Raw genomic sequence first — 23,136 nt, 5'->3', positions numbered from 1 at the left:
ATCCCCGCTCCCTGAGGTTTCTGAAAAAATATTGAATTTTGGGGCTGTAGTGATAGCAAAGTGGGTAGGGCGTCTGCCTTGCATGTGGCTGACCTGGGTTCGATTCCCAGCATCCCCTATGGTTCCCTGAGCAATGTTTGCTCAGGGCATTCAGTCTTGAAACAAAATTGTTTATTTGTTCTCTCCGGGGCACAACCAGCAATGCTCACCAACTTGGGGTGTTCTGATCTGTATCTTGCTATATTCATGCCTCCTCTTCCTTGTAGAGGAGCGTTGGGGCGCCCTCAGAACGTGAGGTGGTGGTGTGTAGGGTTGACTATAACAGGAATTCTTTCCAAAGGGCTGAGTCAAACAGAGCAAAGCGGGTTCAGAACTCTTCTTGTTCAAAGCAAAGAGAACAACAAAATAATCTTGCCCTGCTCATGGCTTACCAGGTTCAATCCCAGGTACTTAGTGCTCCCCACAACCCTGTTGTCCCACACGGAAGTCCCCCCCAAAAAATCCTCGGTGCCAGAACTAAAGTACAGTGAGTAGGGCGTTTGCCTTGCTTGCAGCTGACCCAGGTTCAACCCATGCCAACCCATAGGGTCCCCCAAGCAACAGCAGAAGTCCTTCCTGAGTGCCGAGTCTGGAGTAACCCTTGATCATCACTGGATGTGACCAAAAGGAAAAAAAATCCTAGGTAGAAGTGACATATTTAGAATTTCCTTGTCCCCCTGTTCATTCTCAGGCAGTTGGGTCTGGAGCACTGCTCACTGGCTGTCTCTCCATGCTGAATTTGAGTGGGGTGAGCCCCAGGCAGCACGGACACCCGGACACAGTTCACTAGTTTATTCTTGATCCGAGGTCCAGCAAGGCGCGGGCAGGGCCGGATGTTGCTGGACTCTCTCATCCCTCCAGCCTTTCAAGGGTATAAGCGAGTTGAATCCACCAGAGGTGACTTTCTCTGGCACACGGATCCCTTAGGAATGAAGGCAGCACCACTGGGATCCGGAGTAACACTTGAACCTCCACTCTACCCCACCTGATGCACACCTCCTGATGTGGCCAGGTGATTCAGAGGGGTGCGCGGGGCGGAGACAGAGGTGTGGTAGTGTCTAGAGTTGAGCTGAGGTAGTTGAGGGCACACAGGTCTGCCAGGGGACCCAGTTTCCTCTGGGGTTCGACTTTGGTCCTTCACTCGTGGACCGCCCCATCTGTTCAGCTCCCCCAAAATGTCAACGAGCAGTCTCTGTCGAACAGGAGGGAATCTAGTAGTCAACAAGGAGATCCAGAAGCAGCAGAGTTTTGGGGGGACAGGGCGGGAGGTAGGTTAAGGGTGGCCTGTACCATCTGCAAGCTGAAAGTCCTTTGTATGGGGAACAAAGATGCTAAATTTCTAGCTAAACCTCCGCTGTGCCCCACAAGAGAGGAGGAGAGAGGTTTGGGGTCCCCCTAGGGGCTGAAGAAGGAAGGAGATTCCTACCAAAGCAGAGGGGCTCCAGCTGGAAGCGAACTTCTGGTTGGGCTGTCCTGCCTGAAGCCCGCAGCTGCCTTGTGGAGCAGCTGCAGGACGCTTCCCTGGTGGTGCTGAATTCCAGAAAGGTCAGGCTCAGGCTGTCCGAACTCTGCTGCCACTTAGTCGAGCAGCGGCAGGATGCGTCCCTGGCAGCGCTGAATTCCAGCAGGGTCTCGGCCTGACCCTACCGGAACCGAGGGGTTGCGGGCAGAGCGGGTCAGGGGTACAGTGCATGGATGCGAGGACCCCACTGCGCCCTCCCGCCGCCTGCTCTGCGGACCTGGCAGTCGTTCTGGGGGTCCCGAAGCCCGGCCGCTGCCATCTGGATGAGGCCCAGCGCCTGGCGTAAGGCCCCCTGGAAGCGAAGCCCGAGGCCCTGGCACCCCGCACTGCGTCCAGCCTGGTGGCCGAGTTCTGGCACTGGCAGGAGAAGTTCTGCCTGGAGCCGGCGGCCGGCACTCAGCAGGGACAGGAAGGTCACCCGCACGGTGCTCACTAGGCGCTGTCTGCGTCCACGCAGGAGAACTGCTGGTGCCCAGGCAGGAGTCAGGGGCCAGCGGGCCGCCAGGGTCAGGTCGGCCAGCCCTGGCTCTTCCTTCTGTTTGCACTTTGTGTTTGTTTCTGCACACCTGGTGGGGCTCAGGGATGACTCCTGGCGGGGCTCAGGGGACACTATGGGGTGCCTGGGATCAAACCTCGATAGAGGAGTACAAAGCCAGCGTATCCCTGCTGGACATCGCTGCGGCCCAACAAATAAAAAAAGAAAATTATAAGCTGATAGTGTTGCATACTTCACATTCTCCCCCTGGGATCCTAGTACAAGGAAATAATATTGTGGAATGGAGTTTTTTACGTAATAAGCATACAAAAAAAATTGACCACTTATGTGTATAAAATATCTCAAATAATTATAAAAGGAAGAAAGAGGACTAGACAATTAATAGGGAGTTCCAGTGCCAGATCCAGATCCAGATCAAGACCGAGAAGGAATGATTTCCTCTAGACAGTATTCCATCTATTCTTGTATTAATCCATCTATGAGACTCCTCGAGGGAAGAAGTTTTTATTTTTCAGAGCCTGAGTAGTGTGAAATGCTGGAGACTTTTCATCGACCATGGGAGAAGAATCCAACGACTGGAGCACTTTGTCAAACCAATCAGCTATCTTCTTTGATGGATCAAGAGATTCCTTGGGCTGCTTACCTCTGCTATCATGGGGATCATCACAGCGACCCCAAAAATGGCCGTGGCAGATATAGCTCTTGTTAGGACGAGACCACCCCTCAGTATTCAGAGAGACACAGAGTCCAGCGGGATTGCAAAACACACACCGAGACTTTATTATTCCAGCTAGCTGGGGCCGAGCTGTCCTGCCGAAGCAGGAGGCCAGAGTTCGACCCCGAGGGCTTATAGCAGAGGGTTTATAAGGCCATCCTGGGCACACAGGCCTCAGGAGTAAAACAAAGTTAAACAATTCCAAAAGCAGAGATAACTTCAAACAATTCATAATGAATAAAAGCACATAGGCAAAAACAGAAGTAACCTAAAATATCTCATAATGAACAAAAGCATACAGGAACAATATATCAATATGACATTCCCAATTCTATACATCCAGAAAACAAAGCATTCCCATAGATCAAGAAAGCATGGGGGCTGGAGCAATGGCACAGAGGGTAGGGCGTTTACCTTCTCTCTGCGACCCAAGTTCGACTCCCAGCATCCCATATGGAACCCTGAGCACCGCCAGGAGTAATTCCTGAGTGCAGAGCCAGGAGTAACCCCTGTGCATCAGCGGGTGTGACCCAAAAAGCAAAAAAATTAAAAAAGCATCTTATCAGTTAAACACTTACCAGTTAGACACAGGATACAAGACAGGATGCATCTACTCCTGACTTTCCAGCTCCGTGTCTGTGTAAAAACACCAGTTAGTTCCTTTATTCTACTAACTCAGTCATAAATCCTTCATGGCCAAGGCTGCTTCCCACCATGTGGTACTGTTAAACAATTAGCTCAGTTAAATCATATATCCTTCCTGGCCTGAACTGTCTCCTACACACCTTATGGCCAGAGTGAGAAGGGACCAGTTCAGCCACTTCTCAGATCCCCCGCCCATTTTCTATGGTCATACTGAGGAATCTGCCTCTCACAATACAATGATGGTTAAAGTCTGACCTAAACGAAAAGGGGGAGATGTTGGGGCTGGACTGAGTTATCAGGGAGAGCCCATGTAGACTGTACCATACTACGGACAGGAACATAGGGACCCACAAATATGGGCGAGATTTCTCCTGTGTCCTGACTGGTTGGATGAAGCTGAATATTTCCCCCTTCAAGCTGCCTTCAGAAAATAATCTCAGTATATTGAAAGGGGCAGTTTTCCTTTTCTCAGAGAAGCCTGGCTGGTCTTTGACATGCAGATCTCCTGTCTGATCTTTGACCTGATCACCTAGGCCTAATCCTTGACTTTGTAGATTGCTGGCTCTGGCCCAGCCCAGTGTTTGAGATGTAGATTTCAGGTGCCTGCCCAGCCTTGTATTTGAGATATAAATCCAAGTGCTTATCCCCCAAGAAATGTTTTTGTTTTGTATCTTTCCAGAGGCCAAAATTACTGGCCTGCAGATGCAAGGAAACAAGGCATGTTTTGCTGCCTCAATGTTCTTTCTGTAACTTCTCTAGATGCCATTGATGATATCACTGTATTGCTCCATTTTGAGGTACCATGATCAATAAAAGGAGATTTCTGAGCTCTCTTCCTTTGCCACAGAGTCAGAGAGAACCTGGACCCACCATGACATACATTTCTTCCGCGTTCCTTGTCTCAGCACCTTTGACTACACGAACGTTCACAGAACAGTTTATGGTGAAGAGGAGTGTGCTACCGTATTTTCTGCAAGCAACACTTTGCTCCCAGTTATTTAAAATTTAGGGCTGGAGTAATAGTGACTTGGGGGAGAGGGGGTGCTTGCCCTGAAGGCAGTGAACCTGGGTTTGATGTGTGGAATCCCATCTAGTCCCTTGGTCCTAGAGTGATTCCTAAGAGCAGAGCTAGAAGTAAACCCTGAGCACTGGCTAGTGTGACCACCTCTCCCCCAGAGAATTCTTTTTTTTTTTTTTTTGCTTTTTGTGTCAGACCTGGCGATACACAGAGGTTACTCCTGGCTTTGCACTCAGGAACTACTCCTGGCGGTGCTCAGGGGACCATATGGGATGCTGGGAATTGAACCCGGGTCGGCTGTGTGCAAGGCAAACGCCCTAACCGCTGTGCTTTCGCTCCAGCCCCCAACCCCCAGAGAATTCTGAGAAGTGTCTTAGGTTCCCACTTGACCCAGTTCCCATACCAGAACAATGTGTGAGGAAACTGATTCTTCACTGTTAGGGCACGGTTCTGGATCTCTGACCGCAGAAAAGGACCACCCAGGAATGCAATTAGCAAGCAGGTAGTTTATTAAGCTGGCAGGTCCCGGGTGCGAGGCAAGGCCCCAAGCTTCTCCAAAGGAGATCTTATATAGGCCTTCCCCGGCCTTGCAGGAGAGCCCGCAACTTTCATAGCCAATAGATTTGTAATAATACATACTTTCTTAATCAATCCATTTAAAAAGACATCACCCCATAGCCTATGGTATAAGAGATCAGCATTCGCGCCAATATTCAGGAATGTCCCGGCTCTGGGGGCAGTCATGGGTCTAGTGACATGGTCTTATGAGAGGCATCTGGTTATTTGGTCTGACCACCACCCTTCTTGTGACCCAGGGCACCTGTATCCGAATTCCTTACTGAGGGTCAGAAAAACAAGTTATTCTGCAAGGTGGGCTCCTGTAAAAAGAGTCCTGTGGTCTGTCCTGGGCCAGTCCTTCACACTGAGAAAGCTAAACTAATTCCTACGGTCTGTTCTGGGCCAAATCCTCACACCTGCTTGCTGATTGCATTCCTGCGTTTTTTTTGTTGGCGGTCGGAGATCCAGAACCGTGCCCTAACACTCCGAACCCACACAAAAAGTTCAGCGGGTAATGTAACACATAAGCAGAGTTTATTAAGCCGGGTAGCTGAGGTCAAGATTCTAGGCACACAGGCCCGAGCAAGACCCTGAAAAAGGGAAAAGTCACATATTTAACATAGTTTAGTCAGTGCTTCTATCATAGCCTACACTGATGAATTTTTTCGAAAACATAAATGAAAATGCAAGTTTCATAATTCAGAAGAAAACCTACTTTCAAATAGTACAAACAAGGAGTTACAGATAGGTGATCTAGACACGATTTCAGAATATTCTGGCAGGTACCCACCCTGCTTTTGTCTTGGTGGCTTCTATAGACATTGAATAGCGGCTATAAACTCTTTGCCAAAGAGAGTTTGCAAGTCATTTGGTCTACTTCTCTTGCAGATGTGTGTGTGTGAGGAGGGGGTGGGGGGTGAAGCAGGGGTTTTAAGAAAAACAAAAAGGTTTTTTTTTTAAGGTTTTTATTGATTGATTGATTGATTGATTGATTGCTTTTTGGGTCAGACGCAGAGATGCACAGGGGTTACTCCTGGCTCATGCACTCAGGAATCACTTCTGATGGTGCTCGGGGGACCATATGGGATGCTGGGAATCAAACCCAGGTCGGCTGAGTTCAAGGAAAATGCCCTACCCACTGTTCTATTGCTCCAACCCCCAAAAACAAAAAGGTTTAAGTAAAACAAAAGGTGAAAAAGGAACCAGGCACGATGGAGTTGCTCCTGCCCTGCTCTGTGTCCAACAAAGGGAAAGGCCCCCTGGCTGTGGTGTGGGATCTCAGCAGCATCTAGGACAGCCTGTTTGGATGTTTTCCTGGACCTTAAGCATTACTCCTAATGCCTTTTCCTACTTGATATCTGAAAGGACTTGGAAGGATGTGAGCTTGTGAAAGCTGAAAGGTGGGGTGGCAGGTAATCTAAAATGCATCTGATTGGCCCTTTCCATCTCACCCGCTCTCACCGTCATCCAATCAGAGGTAGGGAATCGCGGTGGGGGCGGGAAATAACCGCTGCTGTAGAGGCCCCAGAGTGACATCATACCCGAGGCTTCTGATCCCAACAAGTAAATAGTTTAATGAAGTTACTTTCTGGGTGGTGGGGGGCTCACACCCATCGATGCTTAGGCATTACTCAGAAATTACTCCTTGTGGTGCTAGGGGGACCTCTGGGATGCAGGGGATTGAACCTGGGTTAGCTGCACACAAAGGGAACGCCCTACCCACTGTGATGTTGCTCGGCACCTTAATGAACTTTTCTACTTTTGGGGGTTGGGGGAAGGGTCACACCAGCAATGCTCAAACCTTTCTGACTCTGTAGTCCAGGATCACTTCTGGCAGGGCTATGGGAACCCAGTGGGGTGATGGGATTCAAACCCTCCCCATTTGTCTGCAAGACAATTCCATTAACCTGTTTCAGGGTACTTAAGAGTGAACAACTTTTTCTGGATTGTTTCCTTTCGCTTCGGCCATACTTGTCAATGCTCAAAGGTTACTCCTGGCTCTGTACTCAGGAATTACTCCTGGTGGTACTCAGGTGACCTATAGGATGTGGTAATCAAAGTGGTGGCCACACCCTCCTCCCTCTACTCTGGCTCAGGCCTCATGAAGTTTTTTTTTTTTTCCTCATTTTTTTTCCTTGTAGGGTTATACCTGATGATGCATAGGTGTTACTCCTGGTACTAAGATCTCAGGAATTATTCCTGGCGGTGTGGGGGGATTATATGGGCTGCTGGGAATCGAACCTGGGTTGGATGCGTGCAATGCAAACACCCTATCCTCTATGCTATCACTCCAGCCCAAAACTGATGAACTTTTAAGCATCTGAATTTTGTCTGCAGATCAGTCTGAAGAACCCACCCACTCTGGAGTGAACCCTCCGTGGTACTAACATACTCGTTATTTGTCTTGCAGCAAGTCTGGAAGCTTCCCCACGTCGCTTCTTCATATGCCCAGATCCACTGTCCCCTGACTTACGACCTGCTGAAGTAAGATGGTGAGTTTGGGCTTATTTCTTTTTTATGATTATGATGATAATGATGATGATAATTGTGTCATTTGGGCCTCACATGGTGGGTGATCAGGGCTGACTCCAGGCTCTGTGATCAGGGATCACCTCTGGCGGGTCCTAGTGACTATAATGGATAGCAGATATGGAACTTGGTTTGGCCTCATGCAACGTAAGTGCCTCTCCACTGTCCTATCTGTCCTTCCTCTCTTTTCCCAGCTTTTATACTGGTTAGTGGCTGAGATTTCCATGCCAGTCAGCCTATGGGTGGTTTCACCTCTGTGGTGAACCCCCAATGAACCCCTTGAATTCTGCTGCTAAGGTGTGATGGCAGGCAGATGAGGAGAAAGAGGCAAGAGAGGACAAGCCTGAGGAAAGTAGGTGGAGTCTGTTCTCAAGGTTAAGTCCAGAGGTCTTACCCAGAAGCTGTTCCTGCCCTGCCTTGAGGGTTGTTGTGGGGACTTTCATGATTCAGACAGAAAGGTCGAATCATTAGTGCTTTGTGGTTATATAAATTTAGCTAAAGAAGTCTTTAGGGATTGCTTTGGTCCACACAAGAGACTTATGTGAAGTGGGGAGGAGAAAGACGGTCACTATCTCCCCCATGCACCTTTGCAATCCGGGACCCAGGGATTTTGGATTCCTGTCTCATGTTGCAGAAAGGAATTTCAGGAGTAGTAGTTCAGTGAAATTACAGTTTTTATTTGGAGGTTTCTAATGCGAGGAGGAAGAGAGAGTCAGAGAGAGCGGAGAGAAACAGCGCACAAGAGAGAACTGGGCTTCTCCAAAGCCAGAGAGAGCCCCTACACACATCCCAGCATTAGACTGGAAAGCATGAAAATCCACATCTCAAGATGGGAGATGCTGGGGACACATGTGCTCAGGCACCGAGTGTGCTTGGCCAGGTGAGGACACGCAGCTTTTGGACTCAGGCATCCTATGAGCTCCCTTCCTTTGTACAAGGTGGACTCTATGGAGATTTTCCAAACTGTCCCCAGGTGGGGCTTCAGCCTAGACAAAAGTCCATTGCTAAGAAGATGCCAAGGAGATGGTTGTTGTGGTGGTCTTCTTTGGAATTCCTTTTCTGGCCTTTTGTGTCTTTCAGACATTCTCTGGGTCTATTGCTATAGATAGGTGAGGGTCTTATCAAGCCTTAGTTCCTATTTCTCTACAAGGTTGGCCTTTGCAACTTGGAAGCTATTACTTCCCAGGAAATTTACTGTCATCACCTGGGGAGGGGCCTTCCCTATCTGCCTGCCCACCTACATCAGAATGACTCCTGACTCTGAGCTCAAGGATCTCAGCTGGGGGTCCTGGGGGACCTAATGGGATGTTAGAGATAGAACCTGGTTGGAGCATGCAATGCCAGTGCCCTTCCCACTCTGCCATTGCTCCTGCCCCATAAGCAAGTCTTCCTGGAGGCCTTTGTTAGGCCCCTTGAAGCTACATTGACAGACAGCAGGATCTCTCCAGGCCTTTAGGGAATCCTGCAGGTTGCCCAGAATTATCTGTCTGAGCAGCGAGTCTCTGGGGTCTGAGGAGTTGAGCAGAATCTTCCTTTTTTGTTAACTTGTTATTTATTTATTTGCTTTTTGTGTCACACCTTGTGATGCACAGGGGTTACTACTGGCCTTGCATTCAGGAATTCCTCCTGGCAGTGCTCGTGGCGAACATAAGGGATACTGGGAATTGGACCCGGGTCAGCAGCATGCAAGGTGAACACCCTACACATTGTACTATCTCTCTGACCACAGAAGCGTCTCTTAGGCATCACTTTATAACAGGAATCTTGGTCTAGGTCTTGGGAATGTGAAGTGGGTTTCCCCACATGATGCAGTTAGGTCACCCACCAATTCTTGGGGGTGAATGGAAAGGGCTAGTTACCAGGCCGCTGTCAGTTTCCACATTCTTTGAACAAAGATTCCCTTTGTCACTCCCGCTTTTGCTTTTGGGGTCACATGCAGAGATGCTCAGGACTTACTCCTTGCTCTGCATTCAAGGATCACTCCTAGTAGTGCTCAAGGACCGTTAAGTATGCCGGAGATCAAATATACGTCCACCATGTGCAAGGCAAACGTTGTCCTTCCTGTGCTTGTGCTGCAGCCCCGTCCCTTTGTCACTCTTTTTGAAAGACCCCTCAGAGATTCCATACGTGTCTTGGCCGTGTGCTGTCATGGTTCGTGCCTCGAAGCACTTGCTACTGAGCTCTGCATTCTGCACACATCCTGGTGTTCCCCGTGGGATCCCTGATTGTTTAAAGTAGATTAAAGTAGAGGCTGGAGCAATAGCACAGTGGGTCGGGCGTTTGCCTTGCACTCGGTTGACCCGGGTTTGATTCCCAGCATCCTATATGCTCCCCTGAGCACCACCAGGAGTGATTCCTGAGTGTATGAGCCAGGAGTAATCCCTGTGCGTCGCTGGGTGTGACCCAGATACCAAAAGTCAATTGAAAAATAAATAAATGAAGTAGATTAAAGTAAAACCCAGGATCCTAATGTCACCAACCTGAGTCCCGCGCCCCCCCCCCCCCCCCCGAGATGCAGTGGGACCTGGCTGATTGGCATCCGTGTGTCTTTCAGGAGCTAGTATCCTTTGAGGACGTGGCTGTGATCTTCACCCAGGCCGAGTGGTCTTTGCTGAATCCTGCCCAGAGGTGCCTGTACAGAGACGTGATGCTGGAGGCCTGCAGGCACCTGGCCTTCGTGGGTGAGGCTCAGGCACAACCCTTTCCCACAGCTCAGGGCACAGAGTCCGCTGCCCACATTCTCGATGGGGCCATGGAACAGGGCTGCAGGGAAGGAGGTGCCTGCACCCTAGCCCAGGCGAGGGGCATTCCCGGGCAGGGAGATGGAATCAGGCTACTGCCTTTTCTCTGATTCAGGGTCTAATCTCCAACATGGTTTTTGGCTTCCGAGTTCTTGCTTCTGAGTGATCCCTGGGTCCACAGCGAGGAGTAGACCCTGAGCACTGCAGAGTGTGGCCCCAAGATAGGAAGAAAAAAATAAACCCCAAACCAAAAAACCAAAACAAAACATGATCAAGGCTGGTGATTGATTGTTGATATTCATTTATTATTTTGTGTTGTGAGCATTTCCTAGGCCAGACTCCTGGTCCTACACTCAGGATTCATTCCTGAGGGGGCTCGGGGAACCTGATGGTGTGCAGGGGATGGGTCCAGGGCAGCATGATGTTTGGTTCCCACTCTCTCAGTGTCCTGTGGCCTCAGCTGTCGGGATGATCTTGCTTTTCTACTCATTGTGTCTCATTATTGGCAGATACGTCTTCCCAAACAGTCTCGGTTATGATCATGAAGCTCCTGCACAAGCCAGAGGAACCAGCAACATTAGGATCACAACAAGAGCAAGAGGTGCAGGCGGTGGCCCTGACACCCCGCTCTACCCAGTGTGGCCCTGAATCAGAGGAACCTCGAGGCGAATTCGAAGCCTCAGTGCACACCAAATTCCTGCTACTTCTTCTGCAGAATGTTCTTCCCCCCAGCAACGCCCAACACTTCCCCACAGCTCTCTTCCACGTGACCTCGTTCAGGAGGGCATCTTCTGCCCAGCCACTGAGGAGACCCCCTCTCCTACCTCACAGGCCCTCAGGCAATGCCCTCTGTTGGGTGCTGGCACCTGGAGACCAACATCCCAAGAATGCAAAGTGTGTGTGGAGACCTTCAATGTCACCAAACTGTTGAAGTGTCACATCAGGGAGAGCCAAGATGAGATGCCTTATGTGTGTGAGCTCTGTGGGAAGGGATCCTGCTACCCCACATACCTGCAGGGTCATGCCAAGAACTATGTTGACTTCAAGAGGTCCTTTACGTGCCCTGAGTGCCCACAGAGGTTCCAGTATCCCTGTATGCTGTGCGCCCATACTAAAGTGCACTCTGGGGTCAGTCATTTCACCTGTGAGCCGTGTGGGAAGAGCTTCAGGACTCGTTCGCAGCTGCATGAGCACAAACAGACCCACACTGGGGAGAGGCCGTATGACTGCAAGCAGTGAGGGAATAGTTTCAGGACTCGCTCATGTCTACTTCGGCACATTCGGACCCACACCAGGCAGAGACCGTATGAGTGAAAGCAGTGTGGGAAAAGCTTCAGCACTAGCTCGAATTTGCATAAGCACAACCGGACCCACACCGGGGAGAGGCCATATGACTGCGAGCAGTGTGGGAAAAGCTTCAGGACTTGCTCAGTGTTCCTTAAGCACCGACGTACCAACACCGGGGAGAGACCATATGACTGCAAGCAGTGTGGGAATACCTTCAAGACTTGCTCAGCGTTGTGTAGGCATAGAAGGACCCACACTGGGTAGAGATCTTATGTCTGCGAGCAATGTGGGAGAAGCTTCAAGACTTGCTCAGCGTTATATAGTCACAGCCGGACCCACACCAGGGAGAGGCCGTATGACGGCGAGCAGTGTGGGAAAAGCTTCAGTACTCGCTCGGGCCTGTGTAATCACAGCCGGACCCACACCGGGGAGAGGCCGTATGACTGCGAGCAGTGTGGGAAAAGCTTCAGAACTCGCTCAAACCTGCATGCGCACAGCCGGACCCACACTGGGGAGAGGCCGTATGACTGCAAACAGTGTGGAAATAGATTCAATACTCGCTCATGTCTACTTCGGCATATTCGGACCCACACCGGGGAGAGACCGTATGAGTACAAGCAGTGTGGGAAAAGCTTCAGCAATAGCTCGAAGCTGCATAATCATAGCCTTTCCCACACCGGGGAGAGGCCATAAGACTGCAAGCAGTGTGAAAATAGATTCAGTACTCGCTCATGTCTACTTCGGCACATTCAGACCCACACTGGGGAGAGACCATATGACTGCAAGCAGTGTGGGAAAAGCTTCAGAACTAGCTCAAACCTGCGTGAGCACAGCCGGACCCACAGTGGGGAGAGGCCTTATGACTGCGAGCAGTGTGGGAAAAGTTTCAGTACTTGCTCGGGCCTGCGTATTCACAGCCGGACCCACACTGGGGAGAGGCCTTATGACTGCGAGCAGTGTGGGAAAAGCTTCAGTACTTGCTCGGGCCTGCGTATTCACAGCCGGACCCACACCAGGGAGAGGCCATATGACTGTGAGCAGTGTGGGAAAAACTTCAGCACTAGCACAGTGTTGCATAAGCACCGATGGACCCACACTGGGGAGAGGCCTTATGTCTGCCTGGCGGAGTGCGGGAAGGCGTTCCGGGAGAGCGGCTCAAGGACCAAGCACATGCGTATCCACAGGCGAGCGGCCCTATATGTGCCCACATTGTGAGAAATATTTTCGTAGCCCAGACACTCTCCTGTTCCATCTGATGGCACACACGAACCACAGTTCTTTATAGTGTCCTGAGTGCAGCAAGGCCTACGGCTGCCGCTCCTACTTCAGAGGCCACCTGCAGACTCACCAGAGGACCCTGCCCCTCACCTGCGGGGAATGTGGCAGAGTCTTCAGCCACCCCCAGCACCTCTGCCGGCACGTCAGGAAGCATTTTGAGAAGCAACCATTTGTGTACCACTGAGGGCAGGGTTTTGGCCAGGCTGCAACTCTGCACACACATGTCTGCCGTTCCCACACTGGGGAGAAGCTCTGAACGAATCTTCTGCCCTATGCCAGGATACTCCCCTGTTTTCTACCAACCTGTGGGGAAAGAACCCTTGATGTTGCAATAGCATGTGGGATACAACTCTGTGCCTCAGTTTCTCTCCATATCCCAAACTCAGGGTAAATCTATTTCTTTTTAAAATCATGTTGGAACTACAACTGATGATGCTCAGGAATGGCTTTGAAGTTCTGTTCCCAGCAAATTAGTCCTGGTGATTATCAGGGGATCCTTTGGGATGCTGGGATCAAAACCTGGGTCAGCCACTTGGAAGGTAGTGCCCTACCTGCTGTGCTATTGTGATAACCCCCGGAAACTGTAATCTCGGCTGCTGTGAAGTCATTTATGACTTGTGGAGCCTCAAGAAAGAGTCTAGTGTGGAATTATATTAGACTGACGTTGTTTTTTGTGTTTGTATTTCTTTGGAGCCCACACCTGGTGCTTCTCCAGGCAGATTCCTGGCTCTGCTCTCAGGGATGAATCCTGCGTGCCTTGCAGGTCCCTGTGATATGTCCCTGGCCCCACCCGGGTCAATTGCTCCATGGACGGCTCCTTCGTCTTTGCTATGGCTCAGCACTTAAATTCTATTTTATTTTAGCTGCTGCATGATTTCCACGACTGTTTCAGGTAGAGTTTACAAGCATCAGGTATTTCAGAGATTTTTTTTTCCAATCTGGATACAGGTTGGTGTCAGGGTTTTCTCCTGTGATCCTGAAGTCAGGGATCACTCCATCAGTGCTTGGGGACTTTTCAGGGTTTTGAGAATCATCCCGGATTGGCTGCATGCAAGCTGGGCTCCCTGCCTACTGTCTTACTGCTCTGGTGACACTGATGGAGGCAAAGCTAGCACTGACCACAGTGAAGATGCCCGTGGCTCAGCCAACTAAAAGCAGCCCTGAGAGGTCAGTACGATGTTCTGCCACAATATCCGGAGAAAGAGGAAGGCTGGCACCGGAGGCAGAAAGAGGGGTGGCAGGGATTGGTGTTGATTTAACAGCCAGAGTGGAATCTCTTCACAGATCTGGGCTTCGAAAATCGTTTTTCTTCAATCACAACCATAGGTACATCATGTCAAATGAGAATTGGTCACTGTGATAAACATTGGTGGCTGGTCAATTGGACAATAATCCTAGCTGCTTAGACCTGTGCATCTGCTTACCCTATTGTGTGAACTCTTAAGAGACATTAGTTACTCTACTACAATAAATGTCCATTCATAATGAATGTCAGTTTTTTCATTTCCCAGGGGAAGCATTTTGGTTTATTCGGCCAACCCTGGAATTGTGAGAAAGAATGTCGCTCCCTCCAGAGCGAGAAAGACCTTGTCATTGTGCTCTGTGTGTTAAACAAAATGAAGGTTCCATGTATGAGAAATGGAGTGGGTCGCTGTGCCATGGGGACCACTTGCTCTCTTGGCAATTATGGTAGGAGTTTCCACATCGACAGACAGAACAGTGGAGAGCATTCTGGCCTGGCACACAGCTGCCATGTTCTGTGTGAGTGTCTATCAAAGAACTTGCTGCGTGTCCCTTATTTCATGGAGCCCTCGGAACTGTGATAAATCCTTTACAGTTTTTCCTGGATGTTGATTAACTCAGGTGTGTTGCAGTGAAATAATGGTCACATTGAGTTCCATATAGGTTTGTGGGCGTGGGAGGCCTGGGTAAACCTGAGCTCAGATCCTCTGATTAGGGCGAAGCAGGCTGACCCAAGTCATTGAGTGCTGGGGTTTCTTACTTTTTTTTTGAGGGGGGGTTACACATCTATTGTTTTCAGGGCTAACTCCTGGCTTGATGCTCAGTGATCAATTGTGGTGGGATGGGGCCCTTTATGGGATGCCAGAGATTAAACTGGGGTCAGCCACGCATAGGGTAGGTTCTCTAACCACTGAACTCCCATCCCCTCTCCCTGAGGTTTCTGAAAACTGAATACTTTGAAGAGTTTTTTTCAGGAGTTGTGGGTTCCCACACGAGACGATGCTCAGGGATCACTCATGAGAGTGGTCGGGGAACCCTATGGGTGCCGGGGATCTGGCTTAGAATGACAGCCTGCCTTGCCAGTGCTCCACCACTGTCCTTTCTACACGGTCCCCGCTCTTTTCCAATTCCTGTTGTGCCTACTGAGGGGTATCCTCACTAGGATTACTAAAGGATCCCATCTTGCACTTTGGTCGTGATGCTGCTGTTTCTCTTTCTTGTCCGGAGTCCAGACTCTGCCGGGTCTGGGTTGCTGGAGGTGAGAACTTCCAACCCTTTCGAATCTGTTAAAGCCAGAGGAACTCGGTGTAACAAACTGTTTTTTTTAGGTTACATCCAGCAGTACTCAGGTATTATTCCTTGCTTTTTACCCAGAAATTTAGGGGGTGCTGGGAATTGAAACAGTCAGTTGCATGCAAGGCAAGTGCCCCATCAGCTGAAAATGTGGGTGACTCTTCCCCTGGTGAATAGTTCCTTGTTTTTATTCCAGAATATAATTGTCCACTGTGGAGTAGTAGTACAGTGGGGAAATCACTTGCCTTTCACATGGCTGATAGGAGGTGGACCCCTGGTATTGCTTATGGTCTCTGAGCACTGCCAGGGGTGATTTCCTGAGTGCAGAGCTATGAGGAGTCCCAGGCATCGCTGAGTGAGGTCCCAAAACCAAAATAAGAGAATATCACTCTCCTTATGCTCAAACTGAATGAGGGCAACTCATCACAGCAGAGTTAAGGTGTTATAAATCAAAGGCATTTTCAGGTGCCTCTAGGGGAAAGTAAAAGACATACACTTTGGTGCCATGGTGTGATACTTTCAAATCAAGTAATTATTGGAGGGAAATACGGGGAAATCATTTGGCATGAGGAGTGAGTGTTACAAAATCTCAGGTGTCTGTGAAAGAGTCCAACCTCTCTTGATCCATAGCTTGGAAAGTAACTTTAGGAAATACCCTGAACTGGATGGTTAAAAAAATGTTCCTGTCGGCCCAGAGCAAGTAGGTCACTTATCTTGCACATGGCTGACCTGGGTTCAAATCCTGGCATCCCACAGGATCCACGGATCCCGTCCAAGAGTGATCCCTGAGTGCATAGCCAGGAGTCTGCCCTGAGCATTGCTGGGTGTGAGCCCCAAATTTTTGCATGAGAGCAGATACTTAATAAAGTGAATGTGGGCTGGAACAGCAGGAAAGGCTCTTCGCTTGCACAAGGCCGGCCTGGGTTCAATCCCCGGCATCCTATTACGGTCCACAGAGCCCTGCCAGGAGTCAGCTCTGTGTGCACAGGCAGAAGTCAGCCCTGAGCAAAGACAGTTATGCTCCTCCCCCCAATATATTGCAATATATTGCTTTTTAGGTCAGACCCAGCAATGCACAGGAGTCACTCCTGGTTCTGTATTCAGGAATTGCCCCTGGTGATGCCCAGGGGACCATATGGGATGCGGGGATTAGAACTCAGGTTGGCCGCGAGCAAGGCAAATATGCCGTACCCGCTGTGCTGACTTCAGCCCCAGATATTTTTAATTAAAAAAAGAAAAACAAAAAAAGTGAACTATTGAGTTTGTACAGAAGTCATTCTAAGTAAATGGAGATCGAGATTCAAGTTATAATGAAGATCAGGTGGTAGGAGAGCAATTTCCTGCCTCTGCATCTCGTCATCATGGGCCTTTCTGAGCTTAGGGACAAGAGCTCTTTCAGGCACTCCAGTGCCAAGGATTCTTTTCAGAGCCCTCTTTAAGTCTTTGTTCCTGAGGGTGTAGATGAAGGGGTTCAGCATGGGTTGACCACCGTGTAAATCACTGAGGCCATGTCACTGGAGCAGGAGCTTCGGCAGGCAGCAGCACTCAGGTACATGCCAATACCTATGCAGTAGAAGAGCGGGCCACGGTCATGGGGAGACGCAGGTGGAAAATGCCTTCGACTTGCCCCGAGCGTAACCATGCCGCTGAGGGAGGAAACAATCTTTGTGTGGGAGTAAAGGATGCCCGTGAGAGGTCCGCTGTCCAGCACCCAGATGGCGGCGTACGGCACAATGCCATTCAGCAGAGTGTCAGAACAAGCCTGTCAAGCCACTTGATAAATTTCACAGAATAAATGGGAGATTTCCAGTACCATGCAGAAGGACAGTCGCAGCGCCAAGAAACTTTGCAGTATGGAGTTCGGGCGCTCATGTCCCAGTATCCTACAGATCTGGGGTTCATGATGACCGTGTAGTGCAGAGTGTGATAGATGGCCACAAAGTGGTCATAGGCCACCACGGTCAGCAAGATGTTGTCCAGTATGGCAAAGATGATGAGAAAATGCATGGGTGGATGATGCCCTTGTAGGAGATGGTTTGGCTTTTCCCCTGGATGTTCTGTAGCATCCTGGGGACAGTGGTGGAGATGAAGCAGATGTCCACCAAGAACAGGCTGGAGAAAAAGAAGTACATGGGCATGTGGAAGTGGGGGTCCAGACTGATGGCCAGGATGATAAGCAGGTTCCATTTGACAGTGACCAGGCACGTGGACAGGAGCAGCTGAAGATGTGGGGCTGCAATTCTGCCTCCCTTGATAGTCCCAGAAGGAAGAATTGTGAAATTCTAGTATAATTCTTTGTTTCCGTGTGTCGGTAACTACCAGGAAGGGGGGAAATTGAAAACATAACAGCTAGTTTTCTCAAACAGAACATGACTAACTGAAGTTGAAATTCTACAGTTGCCCCAGGAAGGGAAATGATGCAATCTCCAACATAAATCTCCCTGGAGTTAATTACTAAAATACAGAAATCCTAAGCCGCACAGCCGCTATCTTGACCACACGATTTTATATCTCTTCATTCTCATCAATGGAAAACTAATTATCAAATGCTTCCTTGTCAGTCAGGCCATATATTTGGGGGATAAACTCCAACAAGAATAGTGAGTTCTGTGTTGAAACTCCAAAAACAATAGTGAGTTGTTGAAATATAGAATGTAATCAAGGTAAAGAGAAAATGAAGTGAAATTTACCAGTTATGCAGGCAGGGGTTGGGGGGTTGGGGAGTTGGAGGTATACTGGGGTTTTTGGTGGTGGAATATGGGCACTGGTGAAAGGACGGGTGTTTTAGAATTGTATAACTGAGACATAAGCCTGAGAACTTTGTAACTTTCCACATGGTGATTCAATAAAATAAATTTTAAAAAAAAGAAATTAATCCTGGCGGTGTGAATTGCTGTGAATCCAACCCAGGTCAGCTGCGTGCAAGGCAAACGCCCTACCCACTATGCTATCCCTCCAGCCCCCAAATTCAATATTTTTTTTTTTTTGCTTTTTGGGTCACACCTGGCGATGCACAGGGGTTACTCCTGGCTCTGCACTCAGGAATCACTCCTAGCGGTGCTCAGGGGACCATATGGGATGCTGGGGATCGAACCCGGGTCGGCCGAGTGCAAGGCAAACGCCCTACCCGCTGTGCTATCACTCCAGCCCCACCAAATTCAATATTTTTTAACTGAACTATTTTTGTTTTAGTTTTGGGGCCACTCAGGCAGTGCTCTGGGCTTACTCTCTCCTTTGTGCTCATGAATCACTCCTGGCAGTGCTTGGGGGACCATATGGGAGCCTGGGGATCAAAGTTCACTCAGCTGCTGGCAAGACATGAACTCCAGCCACTGTACTATCACTTTGGCTCCTAAAATATTTTTTTTATGTAGGAACACTGTTATTTATTAAGCCACTGATTAAGGTGAATGAAGCAGGCATGAACTCCACATTACTTAAATTTTTTTTAATTGAATATCCATGAGCAAGACAATTACAATTTGTTCATTATTGGGTTTCAGTCATACAGTGATCCAACACCCATCCCTCCACCAGTGTACATTGCCCACCACAAATGTCCCGTTTCCATCCCACCATCCCCCAGTACCCCACCCCCACCCCCAGCCTCCCTCCATGACAGGCACTTTCCTTTTTGCTCTCTGTCTCCTTTTCCTTTTCTGCATTACGATTTGCAATACATGTACTAATAGGTCATCATGCTTGTTCAGGGCATTCAGTCTTGAAGCAAAATCTCTTTATTTTTTTCTTTTTGGGTCATACCCAGCAATGCTCAGGGGTTACTCCTTGCTCTGCACTCAGGAGTCAGTCCCAGGGGTGCTTTGGGAAACCATCTGGGATGCCGGGGATTGATCCTGATTTGGAGGCATGAAAGGCCAATGCCCTATCTGCTGTACTATCCCTCTAGCCGCTAAAATCTTAATAGAAATTCAATACTTACCTCTGAAAGAAAAGACAAAATAGTAACTAATTTTTCCGGCCAGGGAGATTGCACAGCAGCTTGCCTTACATGTGACCATCCTGGGTTCTTTCCCCAGCACTGCATATGATTTCCTGAGTCTGTCCGGAGCAAACCCTGAGCATCTCAGGCTGTGGCCCCCCAAACCCAAACGGAACAAATAAATGTTGCCACCTTGAGGTGCATCTACAAATCAAATTTAACGTGTTTAAGACCTGGAAATGAAAAGTAAAAAAATATGCTAGACTAAGGGCTAGAGAGATAGTACAGGATGTAAAGTGCTTGCCTTGTATGTAGCCAACTGTAGTTCAATCCCCGGCATCCCATAGGGCCCCTCAAGCATAGCCAGGAGTGATTCCTGAATGCAGATCTGGGAGTAACCCCTGAGCATCACCGGGTGTGCCCCTAAGCCCCCTCCCAACAAAACAAAACAAGAAACTAGCAATTTAATTGCTTTGAGAAAAATGGTTAGAATGTTCCCCAAGGATAAATGTAAGTGGATACGTATGTACTGATAGGAAAAATCTGAGAAAATCAATAAAGTGCTAAAGGATTTCCTCACGGGGAATCAACGAGTGGTGTTTAAGCACAAAAGCAATATGGTATTTCTAGAGACAAAGAGCCAGGCTTAGGAACACACAACATAAGAAAAGGGGGTGACACTGACAGTGCAGGAAGCTGCTTCACTTTTCAGAAAGTAACAATTGGAAGCAACGAATCGATAATGTAACTGATGATAGAATTATCTGCACAGAATTTACAAGACTTCATAAATGCCACCAACCCCACCACCCCCACCCAGCCACACCCCTAATACCCATAGAAGAATGAAATGACAAACAGCAAAGTCGGAAGCAACGTGCCCATGTTTGTTTGAAAGTGTGTTTTCACAAATCATAACAATGTCAGACCCCTGTGGATCAACTCCGTAAAGAACTTTCACACGAACCAAGGGCAAGTAAAGTGAAAAGGCACCGGGCTCAAACATTATGCATCCTCCTCCAGAATGACATAATCTAAAATAGCAACCTTAGCATTCTTGAGTATCAGTCTTTTTTGTCCTCAGGTATCATTCCTGGTGGGGCTCGGAGGACCCTAAGGGTGCCGGGAATTGAACCCAGGTTGGCTGCATGTAAGGATAACACCCTCCTAGCTGTCTTATGGCTCCAGTTCCTAATGCACAATTTCTGAAGTTGACCTCTGTAGCGAGGGACAATCTTTCATGCTGGAGTCAACTTTTCTTTGTGTAGCTTCTTACAAAGAAAACTTTCAAGGCTCTCTTGATGTCCTTGATCCTGAGGATATATATATATATATATGGGTTTAGTACAGTGGTGCTGTTGAAGTTGCGTGGTAGCTGTGTGTGTGTGTGTGTGTGTGTGTGTATGTCTGTGTGTGAGGCAAGATCATTTTCTCTTTTTCTTTTTTCTTTTTCTTTTTGGGCTGTACCTGCAATGCTCAGGGCTGATTCCTGGCTCTGCATCTGGGAATTACTAATGGCTGTGCTCAGAGGAACCCTACAGGATGTCGGGAATCAAACCCGATCTGCTGTGTGCAAGGCCAGCATACTCCCCACTGTACCATTGCGTGGGTCCCCACAGATAGTTTTTATAGAAACTTACTTAGAAAGTTTTATTTTTTTTGAAAGGTTTCTTTTAATTTTTTTTTTTTTGGTTTTGGGTCACACCCAGTGATGCTCAGGAGTTACTCCTGGCTTTGCACTCAGGAATTACTCCTGGCAGTGCTTGGGGGACCATATGGGATGCCGGGGATCGAACCCGGGTCGGCCGCGTGCAAGGCAAACGCCCTACCCGCTGTGCTATCGCTCCAGCCCCTCTTTTAATATTTTTTTTACTTTTTATTGAAACACCATGAGAGTAGTTACAAAGTCTTTGTTTAAGTCTCGGTCATACAATGATGAAACATTTGACCCTTCACCAGTGCACATTTTCCACCACCAGAAACCCCAATATCCCCCCCATCCCAGACCCTCCCCCTCCCTGAGTGGCATACGATTTCCATGTTACTCTCTCTCTACTTTGATTACATTCCACATTTCGACACCAAAACCACCATTATTATTTGGGATTTTCCCCTAACACTCAGATCTGCCAAAAAGGTAACATTAGACAATTTGTTTTCTATTGCTGATTATGCATTGCATATGATGATGCGGGGCTGCTATTGCAGGCGCACGATTTTGGAATTCCAAAGTTTTAATAATTAAATCTAGAGGGATTTCTGCTAAAAGTAACTGTGTTTCAAGCTTTGTTTCTGAGTCTCTGGGATCATGGCCGATAAGAAGCTCGATCAGCAGCCAAAGGGCTCGTTCGTGGGTAGTAAGTTGGGGCCTCATAGGGGTGGGGTGGGGGAATGGACTGGCTCTGCCCCCATCCCATGAGGCTCCACATTCCTCATCACTGTGGGACCCTTCCTGGCTATCCCTAGGCCTCTAGAAGATGGTGGCGGCAACCGAGCCGCCAGGGGAAACAGGCCAAGGCACGGAACCCATTCCCACCTGGGGTGGTCCGGTACCGGAAAGCTAATGCATAGTCCGGACACATTTCTGCCAAAAGCCACTGGGTTCTGAGCTTTGTTTCTGAGTCTCTGAGATCATGGCTGATAAACAGCTTGATCAGCAGCCAGAAGGGCAGCAACTCAGGACGTGGGGTTTCCTAGGGGCAGAGGTATGGAAAGTGAGTGGGGTGGGGAATACTGGGGATTTGGGTGATGGAAAATGTGCACTGGTGAAGGAATGGGTGTTAGGTGACCGTATGATCGAAGTTCAAACATGAAATTTTTGTTACTGTATCTCACGGCGAATTAATAAAAAAAATAAAAAATATTTTAAAAAGAAAGGTTTAGAGAGAAGCACGCGCTAGGGAGAGAGCACAGGCATCTCTAGAGGGAAAGAGGAGCAGCAGGACCGCTGCGATGTCCAGCGGGGACGCGCTGGCCTTGCACACATTGACCATGGTTCGATCCTGGGCACCCCATATGTCCCCTGACCCCGCCAGGAGTCATCCCTGAGCACGCCAGGTATTCAAAGAGAATAATAAGTGCAAACGGGAGGAAGAGCCTGGGCTTGCCAGCTCTTGCCCCTGGCGGCCCGCTGGCCCTTTCTCCTGCCAGACACAGGCAGTTCTCCTAAGGGGACGCGGACTGCGCCCCGCTGAGCAGCATGAAGCTGACCTTCCTGTCCCTGCTGAGGCTGAGCGCTGGCGCCAGGCAGACCTTCACCTGCCTGTGCCAGAACTCGGCCACCAGGCGGGAGGTGGCCTGGGGGGGGGGGCCAGGGCCCCACGCTGTGCTTGCAGGGGGCCGAAGGCCAGGAGCTGGGCCTCAACCAGACGACGGCTGCTGCGCTCAGGGCCCCCTAGGACGGATGCTGTGTCTGAGGAGCAGGCAACGGGAGGGCGCAGGGGGGTACCTGTGTCCGTGCTCCGCGCCCCTGACTCACCCTGCCTGCACCCCCGCAGTTCTGGAAGGGCCAGGCCGAGACCCTGCTGGAATTCAGTGCTACCCAGGGACGCGTCCTGCAGCTGCTTGAAGTGGCAGACACCTGCTTCGGACAGTTCTACCAGAAGTTCGGCTTCCAGCTGGGGCCAGTCTGCTTCAGTAGCTGAGAGTCTCGGGGGTCGTGGGATGGGGGACAGACGGGAAGACCCCACGGGGGCACTGATGGTGCTGAGGCCTCTAGCCGCCCTATTTATCTTCTGCAATTGCCTCAAGGTCAGAGAAGAGGAATCTCCTTCCTTCTTCAGTCCCCGGGGAAACCCCAAACTCTCCCCTCCTCTCTTCGGTGGGGGGGGGGG

The 23,136-nt window shown here is 49.4% G+C and overlaps 1 protein-coding gene across 1 annotated transcript in view; it reads left to right on the top strand.

Moving 5' to 3' along the window:
- The window catches only part of LOC101539896 (zinc finger protein 239-like), a 36,878-nt gene extending 23,866 nt beyond the window's left edge, over positions 1-13,012 (top strand). The window contains exons 2-5 of the mRNA XM_055124679.1: positions 10,077-10,150; positions 11,964-12,236; positions 12,321-12,734; positions 12,850-13,012. Coding sequence (XP_054980654.1) covers positions 10,077-10,150; positions 11,964-12,236; positions 12,321-12,734; positions 12,850-13,012 — 924 coding nt within the window. The remainder of the gene's footprint in view (positions 1-10,076; positions 10,151-11,963; positions 12,237-12,320; positions 12,735-12,849) is intronic.
- The last annotated feature ends 10,124 nt before the right edge of the window (positions 13,013-23,136 follow it).

The sequence above is a fragment of the Sorex araneus genome, chromosome 2 (assembly GCF_027595985.1).
Source record: "Sorex araneus isolate mSorAra2 chromosome 2, mSorAra2.pri, whole genome shotgun sequence".
NCBI classification, from domain to species: domain Eukaryota; kingdom Metazoa; phylum Chordata; class Mammalia; order Eulipotyphla; family Soricidae; genus Sorex; species Sorex araneus.
Note: the sequence above shows the minus strand (reverse complement) of the source record. Positions and strands in the feature narration are given on the sequence as shown.